The sequence below is a fragment of the Garra rufa genome, chromosome 11, assembly GCF_049309525.1.
Source record: "Garra rufa chromosome 11, GarRuf1.0, whole genome shotgun sequence".
Taxonomy (NCBI): Eukaryota; Metazoa; Chordata; class Actinopteri; order Cypriniformes; family Cyprinidae; genus Garra; species Garra rufa.
In genome coordinates, this window is record NC_133371.1 from 28374141 (window position 1) to 28401227 (window position 27087).

The window sequence follows — 27087 nt, forward strand, 5'->3', positions numbered from 1 at the left end:
TAACACCAACTCAAGTGACTGTAAAAGTACGTTTGTTTCTCTGTCCGAGGTTCTGAAAGCGGATCACGTGACGCCACTGCCTCATTCAGCAGTGAGCGCGCGCACTGGTTTAGAGAGAATTTCACGTGAGAACGCGACAAACCATCACTCGCATACACTGTAGCCTAATTCTCTGCGCTCACTGCGCCACAGAAGAGGCAACGGGTGGCATTTTTGTACCTTTTTCCCAAGCCCGAGCGCGTTCGACAACACTACGATGGTAGACTTTGGCATTCTTCGTTTTTCTCTGCGCTTCTTCCCTACTTCATGCCAAGGCGGTGATTGCAGTGGATGGGCAGAACGTGCCAGGCTTCGTTTCTAATCCAGAAAGTGCCCGTCTGCTCGGGGATATCGCGCTAAGAAGATGTAAGGACCAAAACAAGCCGTTACCCCCCCAAAACCAGCATCTTCTTCACAAAAATGCAGAAGGGAATTCGACTTAATGATGGTCATGTCACCTACCTGGGTCTTTTGGCAAAGAAAGATGGCACGAGGCGAGGCTGCTTAAGCAAAAAGAGCTCCGACAACACAAAATGGCACACCAAGTGGTTTGCTCTCTTGCAAAATATGCTTTTTTATTTTGAGAGCGAGTCCAGTTCGCGACCCTCGGGATTATACCTGTTGGAGGGATGTGTGTGTGACAGGTCGCCCTCACCCAAACCTTCACTGTCAGCCAAGGAGTGCTTAGAAAAACAGGTACGAAACAAACGGAATGACAACTTTGCTTCATACTTCTGTGTGTAGAGCGTTAGAATAGAGTTACTTTTGGGGTAAGGCAACTGAAATGCTCATTGTGTTTTCAGCCAGCAGCGACTGGGGGTTTGTTTTATGCGTAAAGATGATGAGCATGCGCCCGAGACAACCAACAATTTTACCACCAGGCAGCATCTGCTGCTTTGCTCAGTCCTCGGAGATTTTTGCAACTGATATCTCGGGTATTTGTTCAATAGTTGTTGAATTATTTCTTGGAAATGAGCATCTTTTCTGCAAGATAACATTACTGAACGAAGCCATCGTATATGTTACATAATATGCGTACTGACAGATTCCTTGTGGTTACATAAATTATAGGGTAAATGAATTACAAATATTAGCTATATGTTTATGTTCTTTGTCAAAACGTATGTGCTCACCCTCATGTAGTTTCAACCCTGTATGACTTACTTTCGTCTGTGGAACTCGGAAAGAAAGCTTCAGTCACCATTCACTTTCATTGTATTGAACAAGATACAATGAAAGCGAATGGTGACTGATACTGTGAGTCCGTAACATTATGCATAGCATCTCATTTGTGTGTCACAGAATGTATAACAACATTAAGGAGAGGGAATGACAGAATTATTAGTACTTTATGCAGAAAACGTGTTTGTCCGTAGGTATACCGCTAATGGCAGTCAACAGTTTAACGATTTAAGTTTAGTGTCTTTCACCGTTTGATATCCGTTCGGCTTTCCAGGAAATAGGATGTTATTTATCAGCGTTTCTCCTCAGAGACGTTTTAAGTTTCGACTGTTCCGCTCTCTGCTTCACACAAGAGAGAAAATGACGCTAGAGAAGCACTTTATAAACCTCAGAGTCGCCATCATGCGGAAAACTGGCGTAGAATCGCAGTCTGTTTGACGTATTGATTTAATTCCCGCGCTGATATTAATAGCATCCTACCTTGGCAACTGCGTCTTCACAACGTGTTTAATAACAAATCGTTCCCAAAACTGAACTTTATGTTCACAAGACGCCGTTTGGCCGTCTGAAAAGGTGTTGTGCAGCATTTAGTGTTCTTTCTTCGTGTTATTGTGATCCAGCTGACAGCTGCTGATTAGGCTGAACCTTGTGACTCCTTCAAAGATGGCATAGCATCAAGTATTTTGTAGTATGTTTTATCACTGAAACATCGTATTATAACTTATAATACTTATCATCTTACCACAAAATAGCTTTATGCTTCTATAAAAACGTGTAGATGTAAATTAAAGGCACACTCCAACTTGTTTAGAGATTAGAAATGGATAATGGACAAGTGTGATTAAAATGTTATCACTTGCCTGAGGAAAGCTGCTCTATTCTACATGGATTGAGTGGTCTTCTAATGGAGGCCACCATGTTGAGATCACATGACCTACCATGTCTGCCCACTTTTTCAGGGGTCTCAGTTACGGAAGTAACTATTTTTCATAGTTTTTCATAGGACACAAACCATACCAGCCAGCTACGAGATTTATCACAACTGTACAAACATTTGATCCGAAGCAAAAAATGGACTGATTTAAAATGTTGATTATATAGAGACAGTGTAATTATGTTTATTGCAAAATATGCACATATATGTGACCCTGAACCACAAAACCAGTCATAAGGGTAAATAATGTAATAATTAAGCTTTCCATTGATGTGTGGTTTGTTATGATAAGAGAATATTTGGCCAAGATACAACTATTTTGAAAATCTGGAATCTGTGGGTGCAAAAAAAATTAAATATTGAGAATATCACCTTTAAAGTTGTTTAAATTAAGTTCTTGGCAATGCATATTACTAATCAAAAATTAGGTTTTGATATATTTACAGTAGGAAACTTACGAAATATCTTCATGGAACACAAACTTTACTTAATATCTTAATGATTTTTTGGCATAAAAGATCAAATTTGACCCATGCAATGTATTTTGGGCTATTGCTACAAATGCTACTTAAGACTGGTTTTGTGGACCAGGGTCACATATACAAATATTAAATAATTTGACACCACTCGATCATGTCCTGTTTGTTGTAATTTTCTGATTGGTGGGTTTTCTTTCAGAATTATGGGTAATGTAGTTTTTCACCAAGAATTCAAGAATTCCTGTGCTCAACACGATTATTTAAAAAAAAAAAAAATCTGTGGGAATAATGTGAGCTGCATCAACAAAAACAATTAACAGCCTTGTATCTCACAGCAGATATGTCTTTAAATGTTTATAAGTTATTGTTAAATCAGCTCCCCATTTAAGAAAATGAACTGGTTACTAATAACAACAATAACAGCACTAATAATAAAACACTTTTCCAGTGTCTACAAACTATAAACATGAAATCATCATGGTGATCCGCATGCGTGATCCACCAGACAGCCCCAAAACAAAATCAGTACGAGTGGAAAAATAAAATGTCCACTCAAGCGGTCCATGTTGAAGTGATGACCCGCAGCTCGACAGAGCGAGGACAAACGGCAGGACGTCAAGTGGTGGCCATGGCCAGCACACCACCAAATGTCTCCGTCTAAGACAGCCGCACTGCATTATACAAGGAGAGAGCTCGCGACATACTGCGCACCAGCATGAACCCCCAACAATGCACAAAATTTGTTGGGATGGAGTCCAAGAATGTGGACTTTATAGATGCGTGCATGAAGTAAATAATAAATATTAACACACAGGCGCAAATAAACAGTGTGAACCTGTAGGTGTCAGTATGAAATCCAGCAAAATCTAAACTAGCGTACCTTTAATTTAGGATAGTTTATCAGTTGATCCTGAAACAAATCTTTGAAAAGCTCCATCAGTTGTTGTTTTTTTGTTTGTTTTACAAGCACGACTTTTGACTACTAGCCAAAGATGGAAACTGACGTGGCTGAAGATGTTTTACCTTAGTTAAACCTGCCTGGCTGTGTCTTCAGCCTGCAGTGCTTATCTCTGTGTGTAAGGACTGCAATTCAACGTGAGTCTAGGACCTTCCTGTGAACAGCTGTCCCTGTGCTGACAAAGCAGGATGCGGCATGGAGTTGGATGCTGTGCATGTCTGTCATCCTCTAAAGAACAGAGCGTAGTTCGAGCGACGTTACCTCACGATCAACAACCCAGTGTTTGATAGAGTCATGCACGCTTCACTCTTTATATGAATAACCTCATTCAGTGTAACTCATTTGCATAAATAATTTTACACTGGCAAGCTTTGGGTTTTCACCGAAAAGGAAATAATGTTTGATGTCTGCTTTACTGGCAGTACTTGCTTTAAGCAGAGCAATCAGTGTAGATGCTTTTATTGGTCTTTTATTGGTGTACATAGACGTATTTACATATTTTTTGAAACAGATAGCAAGTTACATAATAATGATGCATTACTATTGCTCACAATTTATGTGTCTCGAGTAAGCACGCTTCTTTTTTCTTATTTGACTTCAGTAATTTAATTTCAACTGCTTAATTTTTAAAATGTCAGGGTCTTAAAGGGATAGTTCACCCAAAAATAAAATTTCAGTCATTATTTACTCACCCTCTTGTGAGTAAATAAAACCCTCATATATTTGATGAAATCTGACAGCTTTCTGACCATAGACAGTAAAGCAAACTATCACATTCAAGGCCCAGAAAGGTCCTAAGTACATCGTCAAAACAGTCCATATGACATCAGTGGTTCAACCTTAATGTTATGAAGCTACAAGAATAGTTTTTGTCTTGGTACTTCGTACTCTTGTGAAAGTCAAAGATTGACACAGAAGAGAAGAAATTGTTGAATAAAGTAGTTTTTTTTGTGTGTTCTTTGCGCAAAAAAGTGTTCTTTGTGGCTTAATAATATTACTATTAATATTTTAACAATGTCCTTATAGGGCTGCAACAATTCCTCAAATCTATTTGAGTATTCGAATTACAAAACTCCATCTTTGAATGTTGTTGTGAGTTTGGGTTTATTATAACATTCATCTTGTAATGCAACATGCATTATTTCATCAAATTTGTAAGATAAATCATTTATAAACCTACGCAAACACTAATATTGTTCTCAATATGCTAACTGTTCATCACGATTTCAAAATAAAAGTTTAAACCTTCTGAATTTACACGTTTTGATGTCCACATATTAAAGAATTTACAGTGGCTGTAGCTTTTCTATCATAAAGAAATGGCAAAATATTAAAGATTAAGTGAACATTTGAATTAAATGTAGTTTAGTCAATATTAAACAAAGATTAGATCACACAGTAAAGTGTAAAATCAGTTGCCCTCTGACAGCATTTGTTATCATGCGTAATGTACTTTAGCTCTGTTGTTTATAATGCATTATGTATTTCAACATTTTAGTTCAATAAAACCATATGATTACTTACTTTTGATACTTTATTTGATCTATAAGTATTATTGCCTCATTGCTATTATACAGTGAGGAGAAAAAATTATTTGATCCCCTGATGATTTTGTATGTTTGCCCACCGACTAAGAAATGATCAGTCTGTAATTTTAGTGGTAGGTTTATTTTAACAGTGAGAGACAGAATAACAACTAAAACAGATCCAGAAAAATGCATTTAAAAAGTTATAAATTGATTTGCATTTTAATCAGTGAAATAATTATTTGACCCCTTTGCGAAACATGACTTAGTACTTGGTGGCAATCACAGAGGTCAGACATTTCTTTTAGTTGACCACCAGGTTTGCACACATCTCAGGAGAGATTTTGTCCCACCCCTCTTTGCAGATCCTCTCCAAATCATGGCAACTCGATTTCAGTCTTTCATGGCGTAGTGTGTTACCAATTGTTTTCTTGGTGACTATGGTCCCAGATGCCTTGAGATCATTGACAAGATCCTCCCATGTAGTTCTGGGCTGATTCCTCACCGTTCTCATCATCATTGAAACTGCACAAGGTGAGATCTTTCATGGAGCTCCAGAGTGAGGGAGATTGACAGTTATTTTGTGTTTCTTCCATTTGCGAATAATCGCACCAACTGTTGTCACCTTCTTACCAAGCTGTTTGGCGATGGTCTTGTAGCCCATTCCAGCCTAGTGTAGGTCTACAATCTTGTCCCTGACATCCTTGGACAGCTCTTTGGTCTTGGCCATGGAGAGTTTGGAATTTGATTGATTGATTGCTTCTGTGGACAGGTGTCTTTTATACAGGTAACAAACTGAGATTAGGAGCACTCCCTTTAAGAGAATGCTCCTAATCTCAGTTTTTTACCTGTATAAAAGACACATGGGAGTCAGAAATCTTGCTGATTGATAGACAATCAAATAATTATTTCACTGATTGAAATGCAAATCAATTTATAACTTTCTTAAATGCGTTTTCTGGATTTTTTTTGGTTGTTATTCTGTCTCTTACTGATAAAATAAACCTACCATTAAATTATTGACTTATAAATTTTTTGTCAGTGGGCAAACATACAAAATCAGCAGGGGATTACATTTTTTTTCCCTCAGTGTATATGTATTTTAAGTAATTTTAAAAGCTATTGTTGTCACACACAAGGATGTAGGCAGAGACGGAGGTAAGTATAAAATGATGAAGGTAAGTTTATTAACACAGCAGGTAAGTTGTAAACATTGGCAGAGATGAATGTGACGGTAATGATTCTTATCTGAACAGTCCTGGGTATAGACAGAGACTCCGCGGGAAACATAGAGGGAACCAGAGTCCAAAGTAGTCCAGGGGAGCAGGGCAATCATGGGGTGCGATCTGTAGACCAGACAATGAGTGTCTGGAAGTTCCGGGTATATATAGAGCAGAGGGAAGTGAGGTCAGGTGTGCACAGTCAATAATCAGGTGAGTTGGAACGAGTGGGTGGTGCTTCAGAGGGCGTGGTACGTGTAGGTGACACTCTGACAATTGTTCACTTAGGTCTATTTTTATTACTACAAAAAAAAAAATCAAAATGATCTGATTACTCGATTAATCGTCAGAATAATCGTCAGATTACTCGATTACCAAAATACTTACTACCTTTCTGGATCTTGAACGTGGTAGTTGCAGGGTCAAAAAGCTGTCGTTTTTTTCATCACAAATGTCTTAATTTGTGTTCCGAAGATGAACAAAGGTCTTAAAAGTTTAAAACAATATGAGGGTGAGTACTTAATAACAGAAGTTTAATTTTTGAGTGAACTATCTGTCATATGTAGCCTTATGTTTCTTGTATTTTGCCTTTGTATTTGCACTGTTCTGATTTGCTTTCTCCCTCTGTCTTCCCCCGTCTGTTTGTAATCATTTGGTTTAGTCCTTGTTTAGTCATTATCTGTATCACCTGTGTGTCTTGATTAGTTTGCCTTTATAAGTCTGTCTTTGAGTTGTGTCTTTTGTCGGTCATTTATTGCACTTACGACGTGTGTGGATATTCCCTGTATTTGTGAAGTTGAAGATTAAAAGGATATTTTGTTTATGTTGGTCTCCCGTCTCATCGAACCAGCACTGTCACGTAACAGAATGACCGACCGTAACCGTAGTGCTGAGGAACGGCTGTGGAGCTTGAGGCAGAGCGGCCGGGAGTTGGAGAGGTATGTAGAGGATTTCATTGAGCTTTACCATCAGGTGAGCTGGTCCGACGCCTCTTTCGGATTTGTGTTTCTGTTGGGGTTGGACGAAGAAACTATCCGTTGCGATCTCTCTGGTTATGATGTCCCGTTTGTCGAATTGGTTAATGTCATTCTCTATTTAAACTGCTCCAATTTTGAGATAGAACAAATGGAGAATGACAGTCCTATCCAACTTCCAACCCCCTCAGAAACACATCACATCGCACCAGCTCACCCAACGCCAAGAACCTCTACATACCAATCCAACAGTTCTGACCGCCTGCCTCACCCTGAACACCCAGCGATCCTCCAGAGCTCCATAGTCTTCCTCAGCCCAACACCGCTGGCCACAGCTCCTGATCTCCCGGTCGAGGAGACCGCTATCCCTGATCCCTCAGTCTGGATGGCCAGTGCTCCTGAGTTCCCGGCCGAGATGGCCCAAATTCCTGATTTCCCAGCCGAAATGGCCGCAATCCCTGATTTCCCAGCCGAGATGGCCGTAATTCCTGATTTCCTGGCCGAGATGGCCACAGTTCCTGATTTCCCGGCCGAGATGGCCCCATTTCCTGATTTCCCGGTCAAGATGACCGCAGGTCCTGATTTCCTGGCCGAGATGGCCGAAGTTCCTGATTTCACGGTCAAGATGACCGCAGTTCCTGATTTCCTGGCCGAGATGGCCACAGTTCCTGATTTCCCGGTCGAGATGACCGCAGCTCCTGAGTTCCCGGCCAAGGAGGATATAATGGATCTGATGGACATGGCGATTCCTCAGGAGTTTACAGCGCCTATTCTCTCTCCCAAGTCTCCGCTGGTTCCTCCCAGCCTTCCTGATCCTCCGCTGATCCTGTCCAGCCTTCCTGAACCTCCACTGGTCCTGTCCAGCCTTCCTGAACTTCCGCTGGTTTCGCCCAGCCTTCCTGATCCTCCGCTGGTCCTGTCCAGCCTTCCTGAACTTCCACTGATTCCACCCAGCCTTCCAGTGACTGCGCCGCCAGAGCGCCCTCCAGTGACTGCGCCGCCAGAGCGCCCTCCAGTGACTGCGCCGCCAGAGCGCCCTCCAGTGACTGCGCCGCCAGAGCGCCCTCCAGTGACTGCGCCGCCAGAGCGCCCTCCAGTGACTGCGCCGCCAGAGCGCCCTCCAGTGACTGCGCCGCCAGAGCGCCCTCCAGTGACTGCGCCGCCAGAGCGCCCTCCAGTGACTGCGCCGCCAGAGCGCCCTCCAGTGACTGCGCCGCCAGAGCGCCCTCCAGTGACTGCGCCGCCAGAGCGCCCTCCAGTGACTGCGCCGCCAGAGCGCCCTCCAGTGACTGCGCCGCCAGAGCGCCCTCCAGTGACTGCGCCGCCAGAGCGCCCTCCAGTGACCGCTCGCCCAGAGCTAGCTCCTTCAGTGTCTCCGCTGGAGACGCCCAGCCCTCCTGAATCTCCGCTGGGGTCGTCCAGCCGTCCAGAGCCCGCTCCTCAAGAGCGCCGTCCAGAGTCTCAGCTGGTCTCGTCCTGCCGTCCAGGGCCTCAGCTGATCCCGTCCAGTCTTCCAGAGCCTCAGCTGGTCCAGTCCAGCTGTCCAGAGCCTTCGCTGGTTACACCCAGTCTTCCAGAGCCTCCGCTGGTCCAACCCAGCCTTCCAGAACCTCCCCCCTATGAACCTCTAAATTTCCCGAAGAAAATTTTGGGGGGGGCTACATACCCTTAGTCCACGTGGCCTGGCCAAGGACTGAGGCCAAGGCCACGGGGGCTGCCCAGCCATGGCTCCATGAACTCCTGACCCGGCCATGGCCACTTGAACTGCCTGTCCGGCAGTGGCCGCCTGATCTGCCATGGCCACTTGAACTGCCTGTCCGGCCGTGGCCGCCTGACCCGCCATGGCCCGTCGAACTGCCTGTCCGGCCGTGGCCGACTGATCCGCCATGGCCCCTCGAACTGCCTGTCCGGCCGTGGCCGCCTGATCCGCCATGGCTTCCTGTTCCGCCCTGGAGGCCTTCCCAACCCAGCAAGGTCCTGCCCCGTAACGGCCTCCAGGGCGCCCGGCCCCCCTCCCCGGTGTTTCCATCAGGGGGACGTAATGTCATATGTAGCCTTATGTTTCTTGTATTTTGCCTTTGTGTTTGCACTGTTCTGATTTGGTTTCTCCCTCTGTCTTCCCCCGTCTGTTTGTAATCATTTGGTTTAGTCCTTGTTTAGTCATTATCTGTATCACCTGTGTGTCTTGATTAGTTTGCCTTTATAAGTCTGTCTTTGAGTTGTGTCTTTTGTCGGTCATTTATTTCGCTTACGACGTGTGTGGATATTCCCTGTATTTGTGAAGTTGAAGATTAAAAGGATATTTTGTTTATGTTGGTCTCCCGTCTCATCGAACCAGCACTGTCACGTAACACTATCCCTTTAAATCCCTACATCGAGATGTTTCTTTTCCTGTTTATTCCAGATCCTTCACCTAAAGTCTGTAGACCTAATGAGGTTCTTGTAACCTCTTGTGATCTTAATGTAGTGTTTGTTCCATATTCATATTTAGCATTATACAGTCCTTCTCTTTCTCCAGGTGTGCCAACTCACAGAAACAGGAGCAAAAAAGTGGGACGCTCTATTTAATCTAGAGTTTGGTGGTACACAGGTGCGCAGGTGTATATTTACTTTCTTTTTTAGGAAAATAAATCAGCCCAATTCAGTCTGGGATGCACAGATTATAATTCAAAGACGGGTCTCCGCATCCATTTTAATTTCTAATCAAATTTAGATTTTTTATTTTAGATTGCAGTGTTCATTCTCTAATCTAAAAAAGCACTTACTCAGCACAAAGGTGCTTTCGGGCAATCTGCGTATTGGCGTATTCACCACAAATTTGTGTTTTATTGAAAACCATCCTGCTACCTTTCTCTTCATTGTCATTGTATTTCCATACCAATCACTCTGCTCTACCATTCATTTATTGGCCCTTCTTTAATATATCTGCATTTTAGCCCATGGTTCCTATGGCAACTCCTATTTGCATGAGAAAAAGAGTGGTTGGAGGGATGGTGTGTGTGTGTGTGTGTGTGTGTGTGTGTGTGTGTGTGTGTGTGTGTGTGTGTGTGTGTGTGTTTTGCGGAGCATGTAGCAGTGCGTTGCGCCTCCTTCATTAATGCTAACGCTGTTTGGGCTAAATTTGTCCTGTTCAGTACCTCTGAGGGGTCAGGGCCCATTTATAGCAAAACACTCATCTCTCTTTTGGGAACAGCTGCATTTTTGCAGCTCAACAGAATGAGCGAGTGCATGTAGACTTACTGATGCTTGCTATTTTGGTCTCCTGCAGATTGCACTTGCATTAGCACTCAAGACTGACATAATAATGAAATTTGTCCTTTACAGAGGTGTGCAAACATGAAGAACGATGCAAAAAAATAGAGCATGCAGGCTGTGCATTATGGATTTGGCTCGTAACAGTCACAGGGGATACACTTTTATATTTCTTTACAGGCCATTTCCTTTACCAAAACTGTGGTTTGCTTTGTTTAGCAAAGGCTGACGTGACAGGTAACAGGTTGCAGAATCCAGATATATGGGTGTCTGATGAAAGAATGTGAAAGGACCTGTCTGAACTCATACATTATTCAGCAACTTTGATAATGTGTCATTTAGTTCCTTTGTTTTGTTTACACAGACTGTGCTTAAAGATAACAGCAATCATTTTTGAATGTCATATCCTTTGTTTGTTACGTTTTCTGATTTTGTAACATTATCTGAGCACGTTTGAGTCTGTTGGGTGTGCGAATATACATGACTCAGCTGTAAGTTGAATGAGTCTTGACCTTGTTTATGGAAAGGGAAAGGTAAAAGAAACAGTACAGTTAAGGTCAAAAGTTTACATCCCCCTTTCAGAATCAGCTAAATGTTAATTATTTTACAGAAATCAAAGAAAACACAAAATACATGTTATTGTTTAATTAATATTGACCTGAAAAAAATATTTCACATCTGTTCTTCAGAAAAATCCTTCAGGTCCCACAAATTCTTTGGTTTTCTGGCATTTTTGTGTATTTGAACCCTTTCCAACAATGACTGTATGAATTTGAGATCCATCTTTTCACAGTGAGGACAACTGAGGAACACATATGCAACTATTACAGAAGGTTCAAACACTCACTAATGCTTCAGAAGGAAAAACCATGCATTAAGAGCCAGGGGTGAAAACTTTTGAACAGATTGGAAATGTGTACATTTTTCTTATTTCGCTTCATTTAGTACTGCCCTTCAGAGACTATAGAAGATACTTACATGATTCCCAGAAGACAAAATAGGTTAAATTTACCCTGATTGTCAAATTCCAAAAGTTTTCACCCCATGGCTCTTAATGGCTTTGCCTTTTGGAGCATCATTGAGAGTTTGTAGTTGCATATGAGTCCCTCAGTTGTGTAAAAAAATGAATCTCATAATCATACAGCCATTGTTGGTTCAAATAAACAAAATTTTGGAAAACCAAAGAATTTGTGAGACCTGAAGGATTTTTCTGAAGAACAGTGGGCGGTTTAACTGTTCAGGACTTCACTTCCTGTTCAGGATTCGTGAACAACTATCACTAAACAAAAAAACACAGCTGTGGATCATTCAGGTAACAACACAGTATTAAGAATCAAGTGTGTGTAAACTTTTGAACGGGGCCATTTTTATAAATTATAAAACTACTATTTTCTCTTGGACTATATGTAAACGTCTTTTATGTGAAATATCTTAGTCAGTACTAAATAAACAAGAACATACATTTTGGATGATCTCTCTTATTTTGGTAAAATAATTAACGTTTTGCAAATTCAGAAAGAGGGGCATAACTTTGGACCTCAACTGGGTACTTACAACAATATGTATATACGTCTATGGGCTATTTAAAAGTAAAAGGTTTTAACACATGTTTTTTCCATGCATCAGTGTTTCTAAAAAGCATATCTGAATGATTGTGAAAATGGGAATTTTTAAGGTTTGTTGGTTTGCAGATTTGTTTTTGTTTCAGATCTGTGAATTAGACTCAGTTATTGGTTGATTAAATAAGTAAACTGTACTGAGCTTGATAAAAAGTCTACAATCCTTCAGTCAAAACGTAAGGTTCCACTATGTGAACATCTGATAATGATTTCATGTCAACCACAGACTTTTAGCCTTCATTCCAATTATTCACTGCATGGTGCAGGAAACTGGTATGTCAATGTGATCAATCTCTAAATGCACCTGAGATCAACAACAATCGACTGTTTGTTAAGCCCCGCCCACTATAGTTTCTCTTGCTCACTCAGTCAAGCTTTATAGACCAATTTGGTGTAGAAGTCATAGTTACGTCATTTGCAGCTGTGCACGCATTGTGGTGGCAGATAAACACTGGTAACAAGTGGAGAAATAATCCATGGAATAATAGGAAAAATGGGTAACACTTTACAATAAGGTTCATTAGTTAACATTAGTTAACCACATTAGTTAACATGAACTAATAATGAACTGCACGTATACAGCATTTATTAATCTTTGTTAATGTTAATTTCAACATTTACTAATACATTATTTAAATTTTGTTAACATTAGTTACTGCAGTGTGAACTAACATGAACAAACAATGAACAACTGTATTTCCGTTAACTAATGTTAATAAAGATTAGTAAATACAGTAACAAATGTATTGCTCATGGTTAGTTCATGTTAGTTAATACATTAACTAATGTTTAACTAATGAACCTTATTGTAAAGTGTTACCGAAAAATGTGTTGTCAGAATCATAATGCAAATCATGACTGTTGTCAAAGACGCCATTTGAAGTTAAACACAAAATATTAAATGGACAGGCTATGGATGAAACCTGCTATGATTACTCTACTCTTAAAGCAAAAATTTGATTTAAACAATAGGTATACATAACGTTTACATATGCAGATGATTAGGGACATATTATATTAGCCCTACAGTTATAGCATGAAATACTATGTAAACCTATAACATTTTACATAACATTTACCTATTTTATCTTATAACTCGATTTAACTCAACAATAGCAAGTTTGTCAGTTCTGAGAGGAAAAAGCCAGAAGTGTTGGATATAAACTCATGATTTTAAGCCGAGGGGAAAAGAGAGAATGACTGAAGTTTTCTAATCAGAATTGTAAGATATAATCTTGAAATTGCAAGAATTAAGTCAGAATTTTGAAATATAAACTCAATTTTAATTTTTTTATATTTTTGTTCCGTGGCTTAGACTACTACTTCAAAACTGTCATTTTCTGCCACCAGCTAGGCTCTGCCTATAAAAAAAACGCTGTTTGCAAACACCAAAATTGGTCTGTAGAATGTTACACATGAATGAATTAGAGAACTGTGAGAGTGGGCTCTTTTTTAAAAAAAAATATTATGTTTTTATTTTGCCTTCTCACAATTGCGAGTTTACATCTCTCAATTTTGACTTTGTTTCTCACAATTGCAAGTTTACATCTCATATTCTGACTTTTTTTTCTCAGAATTGTGTGATACAAATTCACAGTTCTGACTTTTTTTTGCAGAATTGCAAGTTTATATCTTGCAATTGTGACTTTTTCTCAGAATTATGTTTAAACCTCTCAATTCTGACTTTATAACTGAAGATTCTGAGAACATATCAGTCTTTTTCCCCCTTACAACTGGACTTTATAACTCAAAATTGAAAGTTTATATCTCACAATTATGAGAAAAAAAAATTTAAAATGGCAAGATATGAGAAAAATCGGAATTGCGAGTTTATATCCAACAATTCTGCGAAAAAAAAATCACAATTGTGAGTTTATATCGCAATTTTGACTTGTATCTCCTAATTCTGGGGGAAAAAAATCTGAATTGTGAGATAAATAGTAGCTATAACCTTTTTTATGTTTTATTTAGTGGCGATAACGGGCTTCCTTGAGAGCCATTTAGTCACGTTGGTTTAATGTTTGCTAAGTCAGAAATTATTTGGTAAATGTGTTACCATCTCCCATTATTCGCATTAAGACAGAAACCACCTCTAGCGAATCTAAATGCTTTATTGAAAATTAAGGCGTTTCCATTAATCATTTTCAACGCAATACTTCAAAATGCACATAAAAACAAGGTGATGGAAACATGTTATAAGCTACTGTTATAAGCTACTGTTATAAGTGCCCCAGCAACAACATTTTATAGTATGTTTGACTCATTTTTGTAAAATTCTGTTTAAAACTATCCAAATAAAGCCTTTTTTGTGGCAGACAGCAGCAGTAGTAAAGTTGATCAGTAAAGTTTGGTTGTTTATGGCACTGTAGAAGAAAACTAGATGATGTTGACAAATACATTTAGTCTTTTATATGATCTCTGAAATCTGATATGCTGTGTTTATATAGCTTACTAAAATGGTTACTTCAAGTCATTTAAAGAATGTAGAATTTTTCACATTTATGCATAGATTGTTTGGAAAAATCAGCAGAAATCTTAAAAATTGATTATAGTATGGTCGGAAGTTTTGAAATGTACAGGAACAACACTTTGAGATGCCCATTCAAGTCTTTTAATTGAATAAGTTTTTTTATGTACTATTTTTCCAATACATTATATAAGGATCTGTGCGTTTGCAACCTCATTCTCTTGTTCCTGCTTTCAGTGGGTCTCCACTGCATGAGATGAATGACTGTGATGTAATTTAGCAGCGCTGATGCGTCTTGAAGGTCCGCCATGCAGCAGAAATGGAGGTTGTTGGGGATTCAGCGCTAAGGCCTGGCTTTCTGAAATGGAGAGAAACGGGTAGCACATACAGAGCCATAGCCACTAGTGCACAGAGGAGTTGCTAGGTAACAGGTAGCATACAGTTATGTAATGCGCCATGCTCCCAGTTTACATGTTTTATGGTATTCCTCTGGAGAACTGGAGCTATCTCAGGCGCAGGGAAGTTTTCCCTCAGCACATCCACTCAGACCCAGCAGATGCTTTTCTGTGTTCTCTGAACTCTCCAGACACTCGCAGTCATCAGTCCGAAAGATCAGGGAGGTGGAAACACGCAGTTTCTTATTTCTAGTATTCTTGGTGAGGTTATGCATGAAATATTGTGTCGTATTAGCATGTGCAATGGATTTTCTTGTTCATATCTTATGTTGTATTCAACTGGGTTGCTGAGTTTTTACTGCAAGATTCATTGAAATTCCACATTCAGAACTCTTTCAAAAAATGCTGTTCACTGCACAAAGACTTGTTATTTATACATGTTTTTTTATTCATCTGTGCCAGTTGTCATCAGTTTCTTGGACAAGTGAGCTTTCTGGCAAAGCTCAATGCAGTTCAAATTCACAGGTCCTCTCAGTATATTTGAGAGACCTTCTAGTGGACTTTATTAGGGGATAATGTACAATTAGCTGTCATTATCCCAATATAAACTCAGAAAGGAGGTCTTTTATCATATATATAACATTTTAAAGGGCACCTATTATGCCCATTTTTAGAATATGCAGTATAAGTCTCAGGTGTCCCCAGAATGTGTATGTGAAGTTTTAGCTCAGATAATTTATTATATAATTTTAAAAAAGCCTATTTTGAGTAGAAGCAGAAACATGCTGTTCTCGTCCATGGCTCTTTAAATGCAAATGAGCTGCTGCTCCCCGCCCCCTTTTCTAGAACATGGCTGACTGTTTGGTTTTGATTATCATGTCTATCGCACAAAAATCGTGTTTTAAAGCCACATTAGTTTAAACTTCTGATATAGGGTTTTCTAAGCATACACATCCGAAGTGAACACACAGAAAGCGGCTGTCACACGATATGTGAGTACTAAACTAAGTACTACTCTCTTTCATATGGAAGCCCCTTTATGCCATTGAATAAAAAAAATAAAAAAGTTATTTCGACTTATCTCGCAACTTTTTTTTCCTCAGAATTGTGAGATATATTACACAATTCTGTCAATTCTGACTTTATTTCTCAGAATTGCGAGCTTATGTCTAGCAATTCTGAGAAATAAAGTAAGAATTGCATGATAAAACTCACAATTCTGAGGGAAAAGTCAGAATTGTGAGATACAAACTTGCAATTGCGAGAAAGAAAGTCAGAATTGCATGATATAAATTCACAATTATGAGAAATTAAGTCAGAATTGTGTGATATATCTCACAATTCTGAGGGAAAAGTCAGAATTTGTGAGATACAAACTTGCAATTGCGAGAAAGTCAGAATTGCATGATATAAACTCGCAATTATGAGAAATTAAGTCAGAATTGTGTAATATATCTCACAATTCTTAGGGAAAAGTCAGAATTTGTGAGATACAAACTTGCAATTGTGAGAAAGTCAGAATTGCATGATATAAACTCACAATTATGAAAAATTAAGTCAGAATTGTGTGATATATCTCACAATTCTGAGGGAAAAGTCAGAATTTGCGAGATACAAACTTGCAATTGCGAGAAAGTCAGAATTGCATGATATAAACTCGCAATTATGAGAAATTAAGTCAGAATTGTGTGATATATCTCACAATTCTGAGGGAAAAGTCAGAATTTGTGAGATACAAACTTGCAATTGCGAGAAAGTCAGAATTGCATGATATAAACTCGCAATTATGAGAAATTAAGTCAGAATTGTGTAATATATCTCACAATTCTTAGGGAAAAGTCAGAATTTGTGAGATACAAACTTGCAATTGTGAGAAAGTCAGAATTGCATGATATAAACTCACAATTATGAAAAATTAAGTCAGAATTGTGTGATATATCTCACAATTCTGAGGGAAAAGTCAGAATTTGCGAGATACAAACTTGCAATTGCGAGAAAGTCAGAATTGCATGATATAAACTCGCAATTATGAGAAATTAAGTCAGAATTGTGTGATATATCTCACAATTCTGAGGGGAAAAGTCAGAATTTGTGAGATACAAACTTGCAATTGCGAGAAAGAAAGTGAGAATTGCATGATATAAACTCGCAATTATGAGAAATTAAGTCAGAATTGTGTGATATATCTCACAATTCTGAGGAAAAAGTCAGAATAGCGAGATACAAACTTGCAATTGCGAGAAAGTCAGAATTGCATGATATAAACTCGCAATTATGAGAAATTAAGTCAGAATTGTGTGATATATCTCACAATTCTGAGGGAAAAGTCAGAATTTGTGAGATACAAACTTGCAATTGCGAGAAAGTCAGAATTGCATGATATAAACTCGCAATTATGAGAAACTAAGTCAGAATTGTGTGATATATCTCACAATTCTGAGGGAAAAGTCAGAATTTGTGAGATACAAACTTGCAATTGCGAGAAAGAAAGTCAGAATTGCGAGATACAAAGGTGCAATTACAAGAAAAAAAGTTATATTTTGCAATTCTGACTTTATTTCTCGCAACTGTGAGTTTTTGTCCCGCAATTTTGACTTAATATCTAGCAATTTTGACTTTTTCAATCGTACGTTTATATCTCACAGTTCTGAGAAAAATTATGCAATTTTTTATGACGCAATTTTGAGAAAAAAAAAAAAGTCAGAATTGTGAGATGTGAACTCGCAATTGTGAGAAAAAAAAATGTCAGAATTGTGAGATAAAAAGTCGCAATTACCTTTTATATTTTTTATTCATTGGCGGAAACGGGCTTCCATACTTTCATATCTTATTGCGCTTAAACTGTCAAATACACACAAGTTTATATTAAAAACACACATAAGTTATAAAAACACAGGTGGTTATGTTTGTGAAGGTGATGGCGTTAGAATTGGTACACCGTTGTCACTTGAGAAAACAAAAATGGCGGCGCTGTGGGTGGAAACATGCAGATTTAGGGGCGGTAATATTATAATAAGATCCTCGTCCTATGTTACTAGCGGAGCGAAATCATACGTCTCGTTTTTTCACACGCTTGCAGAGAAAAACCTACCAAAGTTACTGGGTTGTCTCTTGTCACATTTTTTGTTTGGTAGATGCACTGGGGACCTAATTATAGCACTTAAACACAGAAAAAGTTAGATTTTTTTGGTGATTGGTGATTAAGATCAACTCTTATATGTCATACACTACTATAGCAAATGATATTCTTTGTAAAGTATTGTAGTCAACATGCGTTCTTGTTCTTTGTGTGTTACAGTATTATTTCACAGTCAGCTTCAACCATGAGAATCAGAAGGCTCTGGAGCTTCGTACAGAAGATGTTAAGGACTGCGATGAATGGGTGGCAGCAATATCACATGCCAGGTAAGTAAACTCTTTCAGTGAAATTCGAAAAGATCATATGTACTGTTGTCTACTTCAATGGACAGGAAGGAAAAGAGATGAAATTGCCATGTTTGTTGCCACTGTAGCCTGTTTTAGTTATGCATATGCTCTGTTTTTTGCACATTTGTGACACGAGACCACAAAACCAGTCATTAGGGTCATTTTTTTGAGATTGAGATTTAAAAAACATCTGAAAGGTAAATTGATCTATGGTTTGTTAGGATAGGACAATATTTGGCAGAGATACAACCATTTGAAGATCTGGAATCTAAGGATGCCAAAAAATTTAAATATTGAGAAAATCGCCTTTACAGTTGTCAAAATGAAGTTCTTAGCATTGCGAATTACTAATCCAAAATTACGTTTTGATATATTTACAGTAGGAAATTTACAAAATATCTTAATGGAAGTTGGAACATGATCTTTACGTAATATTCTAATGATTTTTAGCATTAAAAAATGATCATTTTGACCCATACAATGTATTTTTGGCTATTGCAACAAATATACCCAAATATACTTATGACTGGTTCTATGGTCCAGGGTCACAAATATGCATGTATGTGCATTTATGTGCAAGCTCAGTCCTTATTCCTAGGTTTTTTTCCCACTTTGTTAGGATGTGCTTAGGAATGAGTCTTCTCATAATGGGAAGATTCTCTTCTTTAGTTTATGCTCCATATACTGATCCATTCACACGGCTTAAATGTGAAGGGGGAAAATGAATAAAGAAGAGGATTTTTTTGCGAAGTGGACAGATTCCATGTCTCATTATCTATAATTAGCCTGAAGCTTGTTTAAGCAGTCTTGGATGTTGCAGAGGTTCTGTTGGGAATATTGTTTATTTTTAGTAATGAACTTCGAATTTGAATTCTCTGTTGGGAGCTAACAAACAAAGCACAACATGTTGTGCCTTTAATAACAAAGAGCCGTAATGCAGTCAAGGACAAATGTGCAGTTTGATATGTTTTCAGTTTGTTCATGTTTATGTGAGAGTAAAGGCATGAAGCGTCAACCTTTAGAGAAATACTGTGTGTTTGTATTCAATATGGAGTTGTTGTATATAGTGAAAGAATTGTGCTGTAACAGAAACATAATAGAAAATCAGATCAGATAATGGTTTTGGCTTTTTAGTTTCTAGTTTATTACTGCCACTAGTAGTTTAAAGGTTTGTAGTCATCAACATTTGTGACCCTGGACTACAAAACCTTAAGTCTTAAGTAGCACAGGTATATTTGTAGCAATAGCCAAAAATACATTGTAGTCAAAATTATAGATTTTTATTTTATGCCAAAAACCATTAGGATATTGCGTAACAATCATGTTTTAATGAAGATATTTTGTAAAGTTCCTATCATAAATATATCAAAACTTAGTAATATGCATTGCTAAGAACTTCATTTGAACAGCGATTTTCTCAATATTTTGATTGTTTTGCAACCTCAGATTCTAGATTTTCAGATATTGTCCTGTCCTAACAAACCATACATCAATGGAAAAAGCTTATATTATTTTTTAAAAATTACCCATATGACTGGTTTTGTGGTCCAGGGCCACATTTGTGTTTGCCTTGACTTATGCCAGTGATAGTTGGAAATATTTTGCTATGTATTATGCATTTTTTTTTAAACGTCAGTAATTAGTATTGACATGACATATACGTGCTTTGACTTGCATTGAGTTTAAAAGGGAAAGTAGCATCAGAATGTGTGTATTTATGAGATAAGCGAACATGAACGGCACCATCATGTCAGGATTAATCTGTGGGAAACTCAGGAGTTCTGAGAATCCTATTGGAATCAAATAACAATTAGCATAATAAGATGTAATTTTGATTGTTTACTTTACAATTGGATTCATACTAATTCACATTTTACGTATAATAGCAATAAAGCTAGCTAAAATACACTACACCTTTCTGTTAATGAGGTTTGTGTGACAAAACTGCATTTCCCATCATTCTGTGTGCCAGCTTTAATAAGACACCTAACGATGATTGTTTTGTTTATTTTGACGCATTGATGCATTTTCTTTATAAAAAACTGAGAAAGAAATATGAAATTGCTAAACACGTGCATATTATTAATGATTTCGGCCGTTTTTTGACTATATTACGGCACTTACTCCCATCCTGTACACCCCCAAGACACTATACGCTACCGTTCAATGTTTTTTTGCAAAGAAAATAATATTTTTATTCAAAAACCATGTGTCAATTTGATGAAAAGTAACAATAAAGACATTTCCCATCACAAAAAAATCAATTTTTTCAAATATCTGTTCTTTTGAACTTTCTATTCATCAAAAAATCTTTAAAAAAACATGTATTAGGGTTTTCACAGAACTATTAAACAGCACAATTGTTTTCAACGTTGATAATGAATGTTTCATTAAAATGATTTCTAAAGGATCATGTGACACTGGAGACTAAAAAGTTGTTATAATTGTACTAATATTGAACATTTTTGATCAAATAAATGTAGCCTTGGTGAGCATGAGAGACTTTTTTCAAAAACATTTTACAAAACCTTATCAAGCTCAAACTTTTGAATGGTGGTGGGCTATATGTGTGGTTCATACATTATTGATTATTTTGCTAATTAAGAAACAACAGATAATTAAGAGCTTAACATATACGTTTTGGAGGTAATAAATAATACACACTCAGAAAACACTGTTTCATAATCAGAAGGTGTAGTTTATTTTTAAGGAGAAGTGGTTCTGTGGAGCGGGTCTTGTGTTTGTGATGAGGCCGGATGGTGCTCCGTTCTGGTCTCAGTCTGTACTGGAGGACTATTTTGGCTGTTTATCTCTGGATGCCCTGCAGCAGTTCTAAATCTGTGTGCATAAACATGAAGGCGTCTGGATTTGCTTGCTGTTTTGAGATAAGCGCTGCTCCAACAATTCTGTTTAATTGTTGAATTTGAGCATTCACAGTTTGCTCTGATAAAGTGTGTGCTTATGGGGTTACGTGTTAACACTGTGTCTCTGCTAATGAGCTTTATTTCTAGTATAACGTGATGTTCCTCATTGTGTGGTGTGTGTGTTTGTGTATGTGTGTGCACTTATGTTTGTATTTGTGTCCTGTATGCCTTTGTGGATGGATGTGTATGTGTATGTGTGTGTTTGTATTCATATGTGTATGTGTGTGTGTGTTCTGTGTGCAGCTACAGAAACCTGGCCACCGAGCATGAAACGCTCATGCAGAAGTACCTCCATCTACTCCAAATCGTGGAGACCGAGAAAACAGTTGCTAAGCAACTTCGACAACAGATAGAAGATGGGGAGATTGAGATTGAACGTCTAAAATCAGAGGTAAAATTTGTAATTCAAAGTGCTGTAGCGATTGTTTATCTATTGTAAACATGCCAGAATCGAAGGATCGAAAGATTCAGTCAAATAAAGCAGCTATTTTATTGCGTATCAAGGTGATTCTGTCTCTCAGAAGTGAAAATGTTGTGCAAAACTAAATATTCTATGCATTTCCTGAACAGCTAGTCAACTTGTTTAAGAAAGCCCCATATAAAAAGGTTGGTTTCAGGTTGACCTGACATGGTTTGCATAAGATGTGTTCACACAACAGAATTGAAAATAATGCAGGGGTTATTACAGGTATTGTTATCATTCCTGAAAAATGAAATAAAAATATTTGAAATTAGTGAAATTAAAAAATAAAAACTAGTATAATGGAAAAAGCTGAAACAAAAACAAACAAAAAAACAGCAGCTGTGGTTGCCAATAATTCACTGGAAAAATATATGGGTCAATGTTTTAGACATTGAATATGGAAGCCTGTTTCTGCCACTGAATAAAAAATACAAAAAAGTAACAGCAAGTTTTATTTATTTATTTTAGGAATTGTTTGACATGAACTCACAATTGTGAGTTGTAAAGTCAAAATAGCAGGATATAAACTTGCATTCGTGCAAAATAAAGTCAGAATTGCGAGATAAAAACTTTTCGCAAATTCTAATTTGTATCTCACAATTCTGACTTTATTTTGCACGAATGCAAGTTTATATATCGCAGTTCTCTCTCTTTTCTCTCTGTGCTGACTTTTTTCTTAGAATTGTGAGGTAAAGACTCGCAATTGCATGTTATAAATTCAGAATTGCAAGATATTCATTTGCTATTCTGAGAAAAATTAGTTTTGAGCTTGATATAAATTTTGAGTTTATATCTCGCAATTTTGACTATTTCTTAGAATTGTGAATTTATTTTTTGTAATTCTGAGAGTTTATATCACACTGTTCTGAGAAAAAAGTCAGAACTGCAATTTATATCACGCAGTTCTGAGAAGAAAAGTCAGAAGTGCAAGTTTTTATCTCGCAATTCTGAGAAGTTAGGACTGTGAATTTATATCACGCAATTCTGAAAAAAAATCTGAACTGCGAGTTTATATTATACAGTTTTAAGAAAAAAGTCAGAATTGTGTTTTTATCATGCAATTCTGAGAAAAAAGTCAGAACTGCAAGTTTATATCACACAGTTTTGAGAAAAAAGGTCAGAACTGTGAGTTTATATCAAGCAGTTCTGAGAAGAAAAAAATCAGAAGTGCAAGTTTATATCACACAGTTTTGAGAAGAAAAGTCAGAAGTGCAAGTTTTTATCTCGCAATTCTGAGAAGTTAGGACTGTGAATTTATATCACGCAATTCTGAAAAAAAATCTGAACTGCGAGTTTATATTATACAGTTTTAAGAAAAAAGTCAGAATTGTGTTTTTATCATGCAATTCTGAGAAAAAAGTCAGAACTGCAAGTTTATATCACACAGTTTTGAGAAAAAAGGTCAGAACTGTGAGTTTATATCAAGCAGTTCTGAGAAGAAAAAAATCAGAAGTGCAAGTTTATATCACACAGTTTTGAGAAAAAAGGTCAGAACTGTGAGTTTATATCATGCAATTCTGAGAAGTTAGGACTGTGAGTTTATATCACGCAATTCTGAGAAGAAAAAATCAGAACTGCAAGTTTATATCACAGTTTTGAGAAAAAAAAATCAGAACTGTGAGTTTATATCACGCAGTTCTGAGAAGAAAAAACAGAACTGCAAGTTTTAATCACACAGTTTTGAGAAAAAAAGGTCAGAACTGTGAGTTTATTTCACGCAATTCTGAGAAGTTAGGACTGAGTTTATATCACACAGTTTTGAGAAGAAAAAATCAGAACTGCAAGTTTATATCACACAGTTTTGAGAAAAAAAGGTCAGAACTGTGAGTTTATTTCACGCAATTCTGAGAAGTTAGGACTGAGTTTATATCACGCAATTCTGAGAAGAAAAAAATCAGAACTGCAAGTTTATATCACACAGTTTTGAGAAAAAAGGTCAGAACTGTGAGTTTATATCACGCAATTCTGAGAAGTTAGGACTGAGTTTATATCACGCAATTCTGAGAAGAAAAAATCAGAACTGCAAGTTTATATCACACAGTTTTGAGAAAAAAGGTCAGAACTGTGAGTTTATATCACGCAATTCTGAGAAGTTAGGACTGAGTTTATATTACGCAGTTCTGAGAAGAAAAAAACAGAACTGCAAGTTTATATCACACAGTTTTGAGAAAAAAGGTCAGAACTGTGAGTTTATATCATGCAGTTCTGAGAAGAAAGTTTAGAACTGTGAGTTTTTATCTCACAATTCTGACTTCATTTCTGATAATTGTGAGTTTATATCTCACAGTTCTGACTTCATAACACAGTTGCACAATTATATGACATAATTTTGAGACAAAAGTCAGAATTGTGTTTTCATCATGCAATTTTGAGAACAAAGTCAGAACTGCAAGTTTATATCACAGTTTTGAAAAAAAAAGGTCAGAACTGTGAGTTTATATCACGCAATTCTGAGAAGAAAAAAATCTGAACTGCAAGTTTATATCACACAGTTTTGAGAAAAAAGGTCAGAATGGTGAGTTTTTATCTCGCAATTCTGACTTCATTTCTGAGAATTGTGATTTTATATCTCACAGTTCTGACTTCAAACACAATTGCGCAATTATATCACATAATTTTGAGACAAAAGTCAGAATTGCGAGATGTAAACTCACAATTGTGAGATAAAAAGTCGCAATTAACTTTTTTATTTTTTCTTTACTGGTGGAAACGAGCTTCCATAATTGCAAGATGGCATATTGGTGCCTATATATTTTATAACCATACATTTCTTCAATTAATATATTATGAGTATACCAGTCTACTTGACAAAATCTGCTTTTTGCTGTAAACAATACTGATCAACACTAACAGTATAGGTGACACAATAGAAAGCCATGTGATGAATCATTTTATTGTAAATAAAACATGGCCAGTAATTGTATATATAAAAACAAACATACACACAAAGACAAAACTCCATGAATAATGCAATAAACATATGAACAGCATAACTGAATAATAATAAATGAGACACAAAAAAATATAATGCATATTACTAATGTCAAAGAAAAAACTATTTAAAGAAAATATAATCATATTTTATGTGTCACATAGGGACTTGTACTGTTAATTTTTTTAAATGAATTGTTTGTACTTTCAAAAACCATAAATGTTACTTTATTTTACAGTAAAATAAGGGGTAGATTATAGGCTAAGCTATCAGGCTAATTGACTAATGATGTGCTAAGCTAGTACTATGAACACTTAGTCTGCCAAACAAGAAAAATAATTTACAGTAACTAAAATTGACGTATACATGAAAAACTAGTCTGTCCCTCTGATCGACTAGTCAGTTGTTGAATGACTAGTCAATCATCGTGACCCATATTACATGCTCATTTCTTTTCTGAAAAGAAAAATGGTAGAGAGAATGAAAAGTGGTGTGAGAAGCATTTGGTTTTCAAGAGCTTTCTCCAGACTACTTTGCACTTCACTTTGCATCTCTGCTCATAAAAACGGCTCTCCAGGAGAACTATGATCCCTGCTGTATTCTTCATCAGCCAGATCAAATAGTCATTTTACTTTAAAGTGCAAATGGAGCTGGCTGTATGAAATGGTGCGCTGAATATGCATGACCCCAGATGTATTGTGTGCGTCGCATCCTTGGTCCGCAGCATAATAAACTCTTTCAGTCCGCATCCAATAAATGGAGCACTCACCTTCAGACTGTGCTGGCCAGCTCCCGTCTCTTTTGTGTCCCCAACGTTTCCCTTTCAAATTGCAGGGCCATGTAATAATTTGAAAGTTTGTGCACCCTAAGCATCGGAAATCACCCGAGTGGCATCTGAGAGCTTTGATAGGGCGAGTGTTTGTGCCACACTGTGCTGGCACTGATTTGGCCTGACTCAATCACTTTGTCAGCATGCTGGGAAGTAGTGAGGGAAGGAACTTTTTTGCAAAGGAAGTGTTGACTCTGCCATTTTTATCTCTGTTTTGTCGCAGATTGCAGCAATGCTCAAAGACAATGAGAAGATCCAGTCGAATCCCACCACTGCACCTAGTGATGATGATTCAGAAATCAAGAAAATCAAGAAAGTAAGACTTTGGCTTTTGAAAATCTAGCAAGCTGCCTACATTGGTAGCATCCTAACTGTCGTTGAACCTCACAAGTGACTGATTTATATTATTATTATTTATTTTTAATTAGGTATCATTTTGTTTTGTGGACAATATGTATCTGCTATGTGAAATATATACAAGCCTGTTTCCAACATTGAATTAAAAAAAAGGTAATTGTGTAATTGTTTAAAAAAAAAATCGCAATTGATTGTGTGATACAAATTCTAAAACAATTCTGATTTATCACACAATTTTGAGAAAAAAGTCAGAATTGAAACTCTCCTTTGAGACAAAAAAGTCAGAATTGTGAGTTTTTATCTGGCCATTCTGACTTTATTTCTCGTAATTGAGTTTGTATTACACAATTATGAAAAAACAACTCAGAATTGTAACCTTATATCACACAATTCTGACTTTATTTCTCGCAATTTCGAGTTTATATCGTGCAATTCTGCTTTTATTTCTCGCAATTGTGAGTTTATATCACACAATTCTGAGATTAAGACTTGCAATTTTGACTTTTTTTTTCTCAGATTTGTGGTATAAACTCGCAATTAAGAGAAAAAAAAGATTATATCCTGCGATTTTGACTTTATAATACACAATTGCAAGTTATTAAGTCAAAATTGTGAGATATAAACTCAAGTCTTTTTTTTCATTCAGAGCTTGACTATAACTCAAGTTTATGTCTCACAATTCTGGGAAAAAAAGTTCGAATCCCCAGAAAAAAAGTCAGAATTCTGAGAACTCACATTTGCAAGTCCAAATTGCGCATTTTATATCTCGAGTTTATATCTCGCTATTTGGACTTAATAACTCGCAATTGTGAATTTATGTCAATTTGAGTTTATATCTCAAAATTCTGACTTTATAACTTGCATTTGCTAGTTTATATCAAGCGGCAACCTCCCGCTCTCTCTATTGAAACCAACACGGAAGTGGTTTAAACTGCAATTAACGAGTTCCCTCTTACTGATAATGAACTGAGTGAAAGGTTGAGCGTATTTGGCGTGCTGTCCGGGAGAGGGCCTCGAGCTCGGTAGCCATTCCCGAGCCCAGGGCTCTCCCCCGCCCAGGGGGAGGGGTCCGAGCTCAGCATTGGCCCGAACCCTATAAGCGCTCCCCCTT

General features: G+C 37.5%; 1 protein-coding gene across 1 annotated transcript; it reads left to right on the top strand.

Annotated features, from left to right (window-relative positions):
• The first annotated feature begins 104 nt into the window (after positions 1–104).
• LOC141345298 (ras-specific guanine nucleotide-releasing factor 1-like) lies at positions 105–25962 on the top strand. The gene is made up of 4 exons (XM_073850166.1): positions 105–735; positions 18344–18450; positions 21639–21786; positions 25843–25962. Exons 1-4 carry the CDS (start codon positions 460–462, stop codon positions 25960–25962), a joined length of 651 nt encoding a protein of 216 aa, XP_073706267.1. The 5' UTR covers positions 105–459.
• Positions 25963–27087: the final 1125 nt, after the last annotated feature.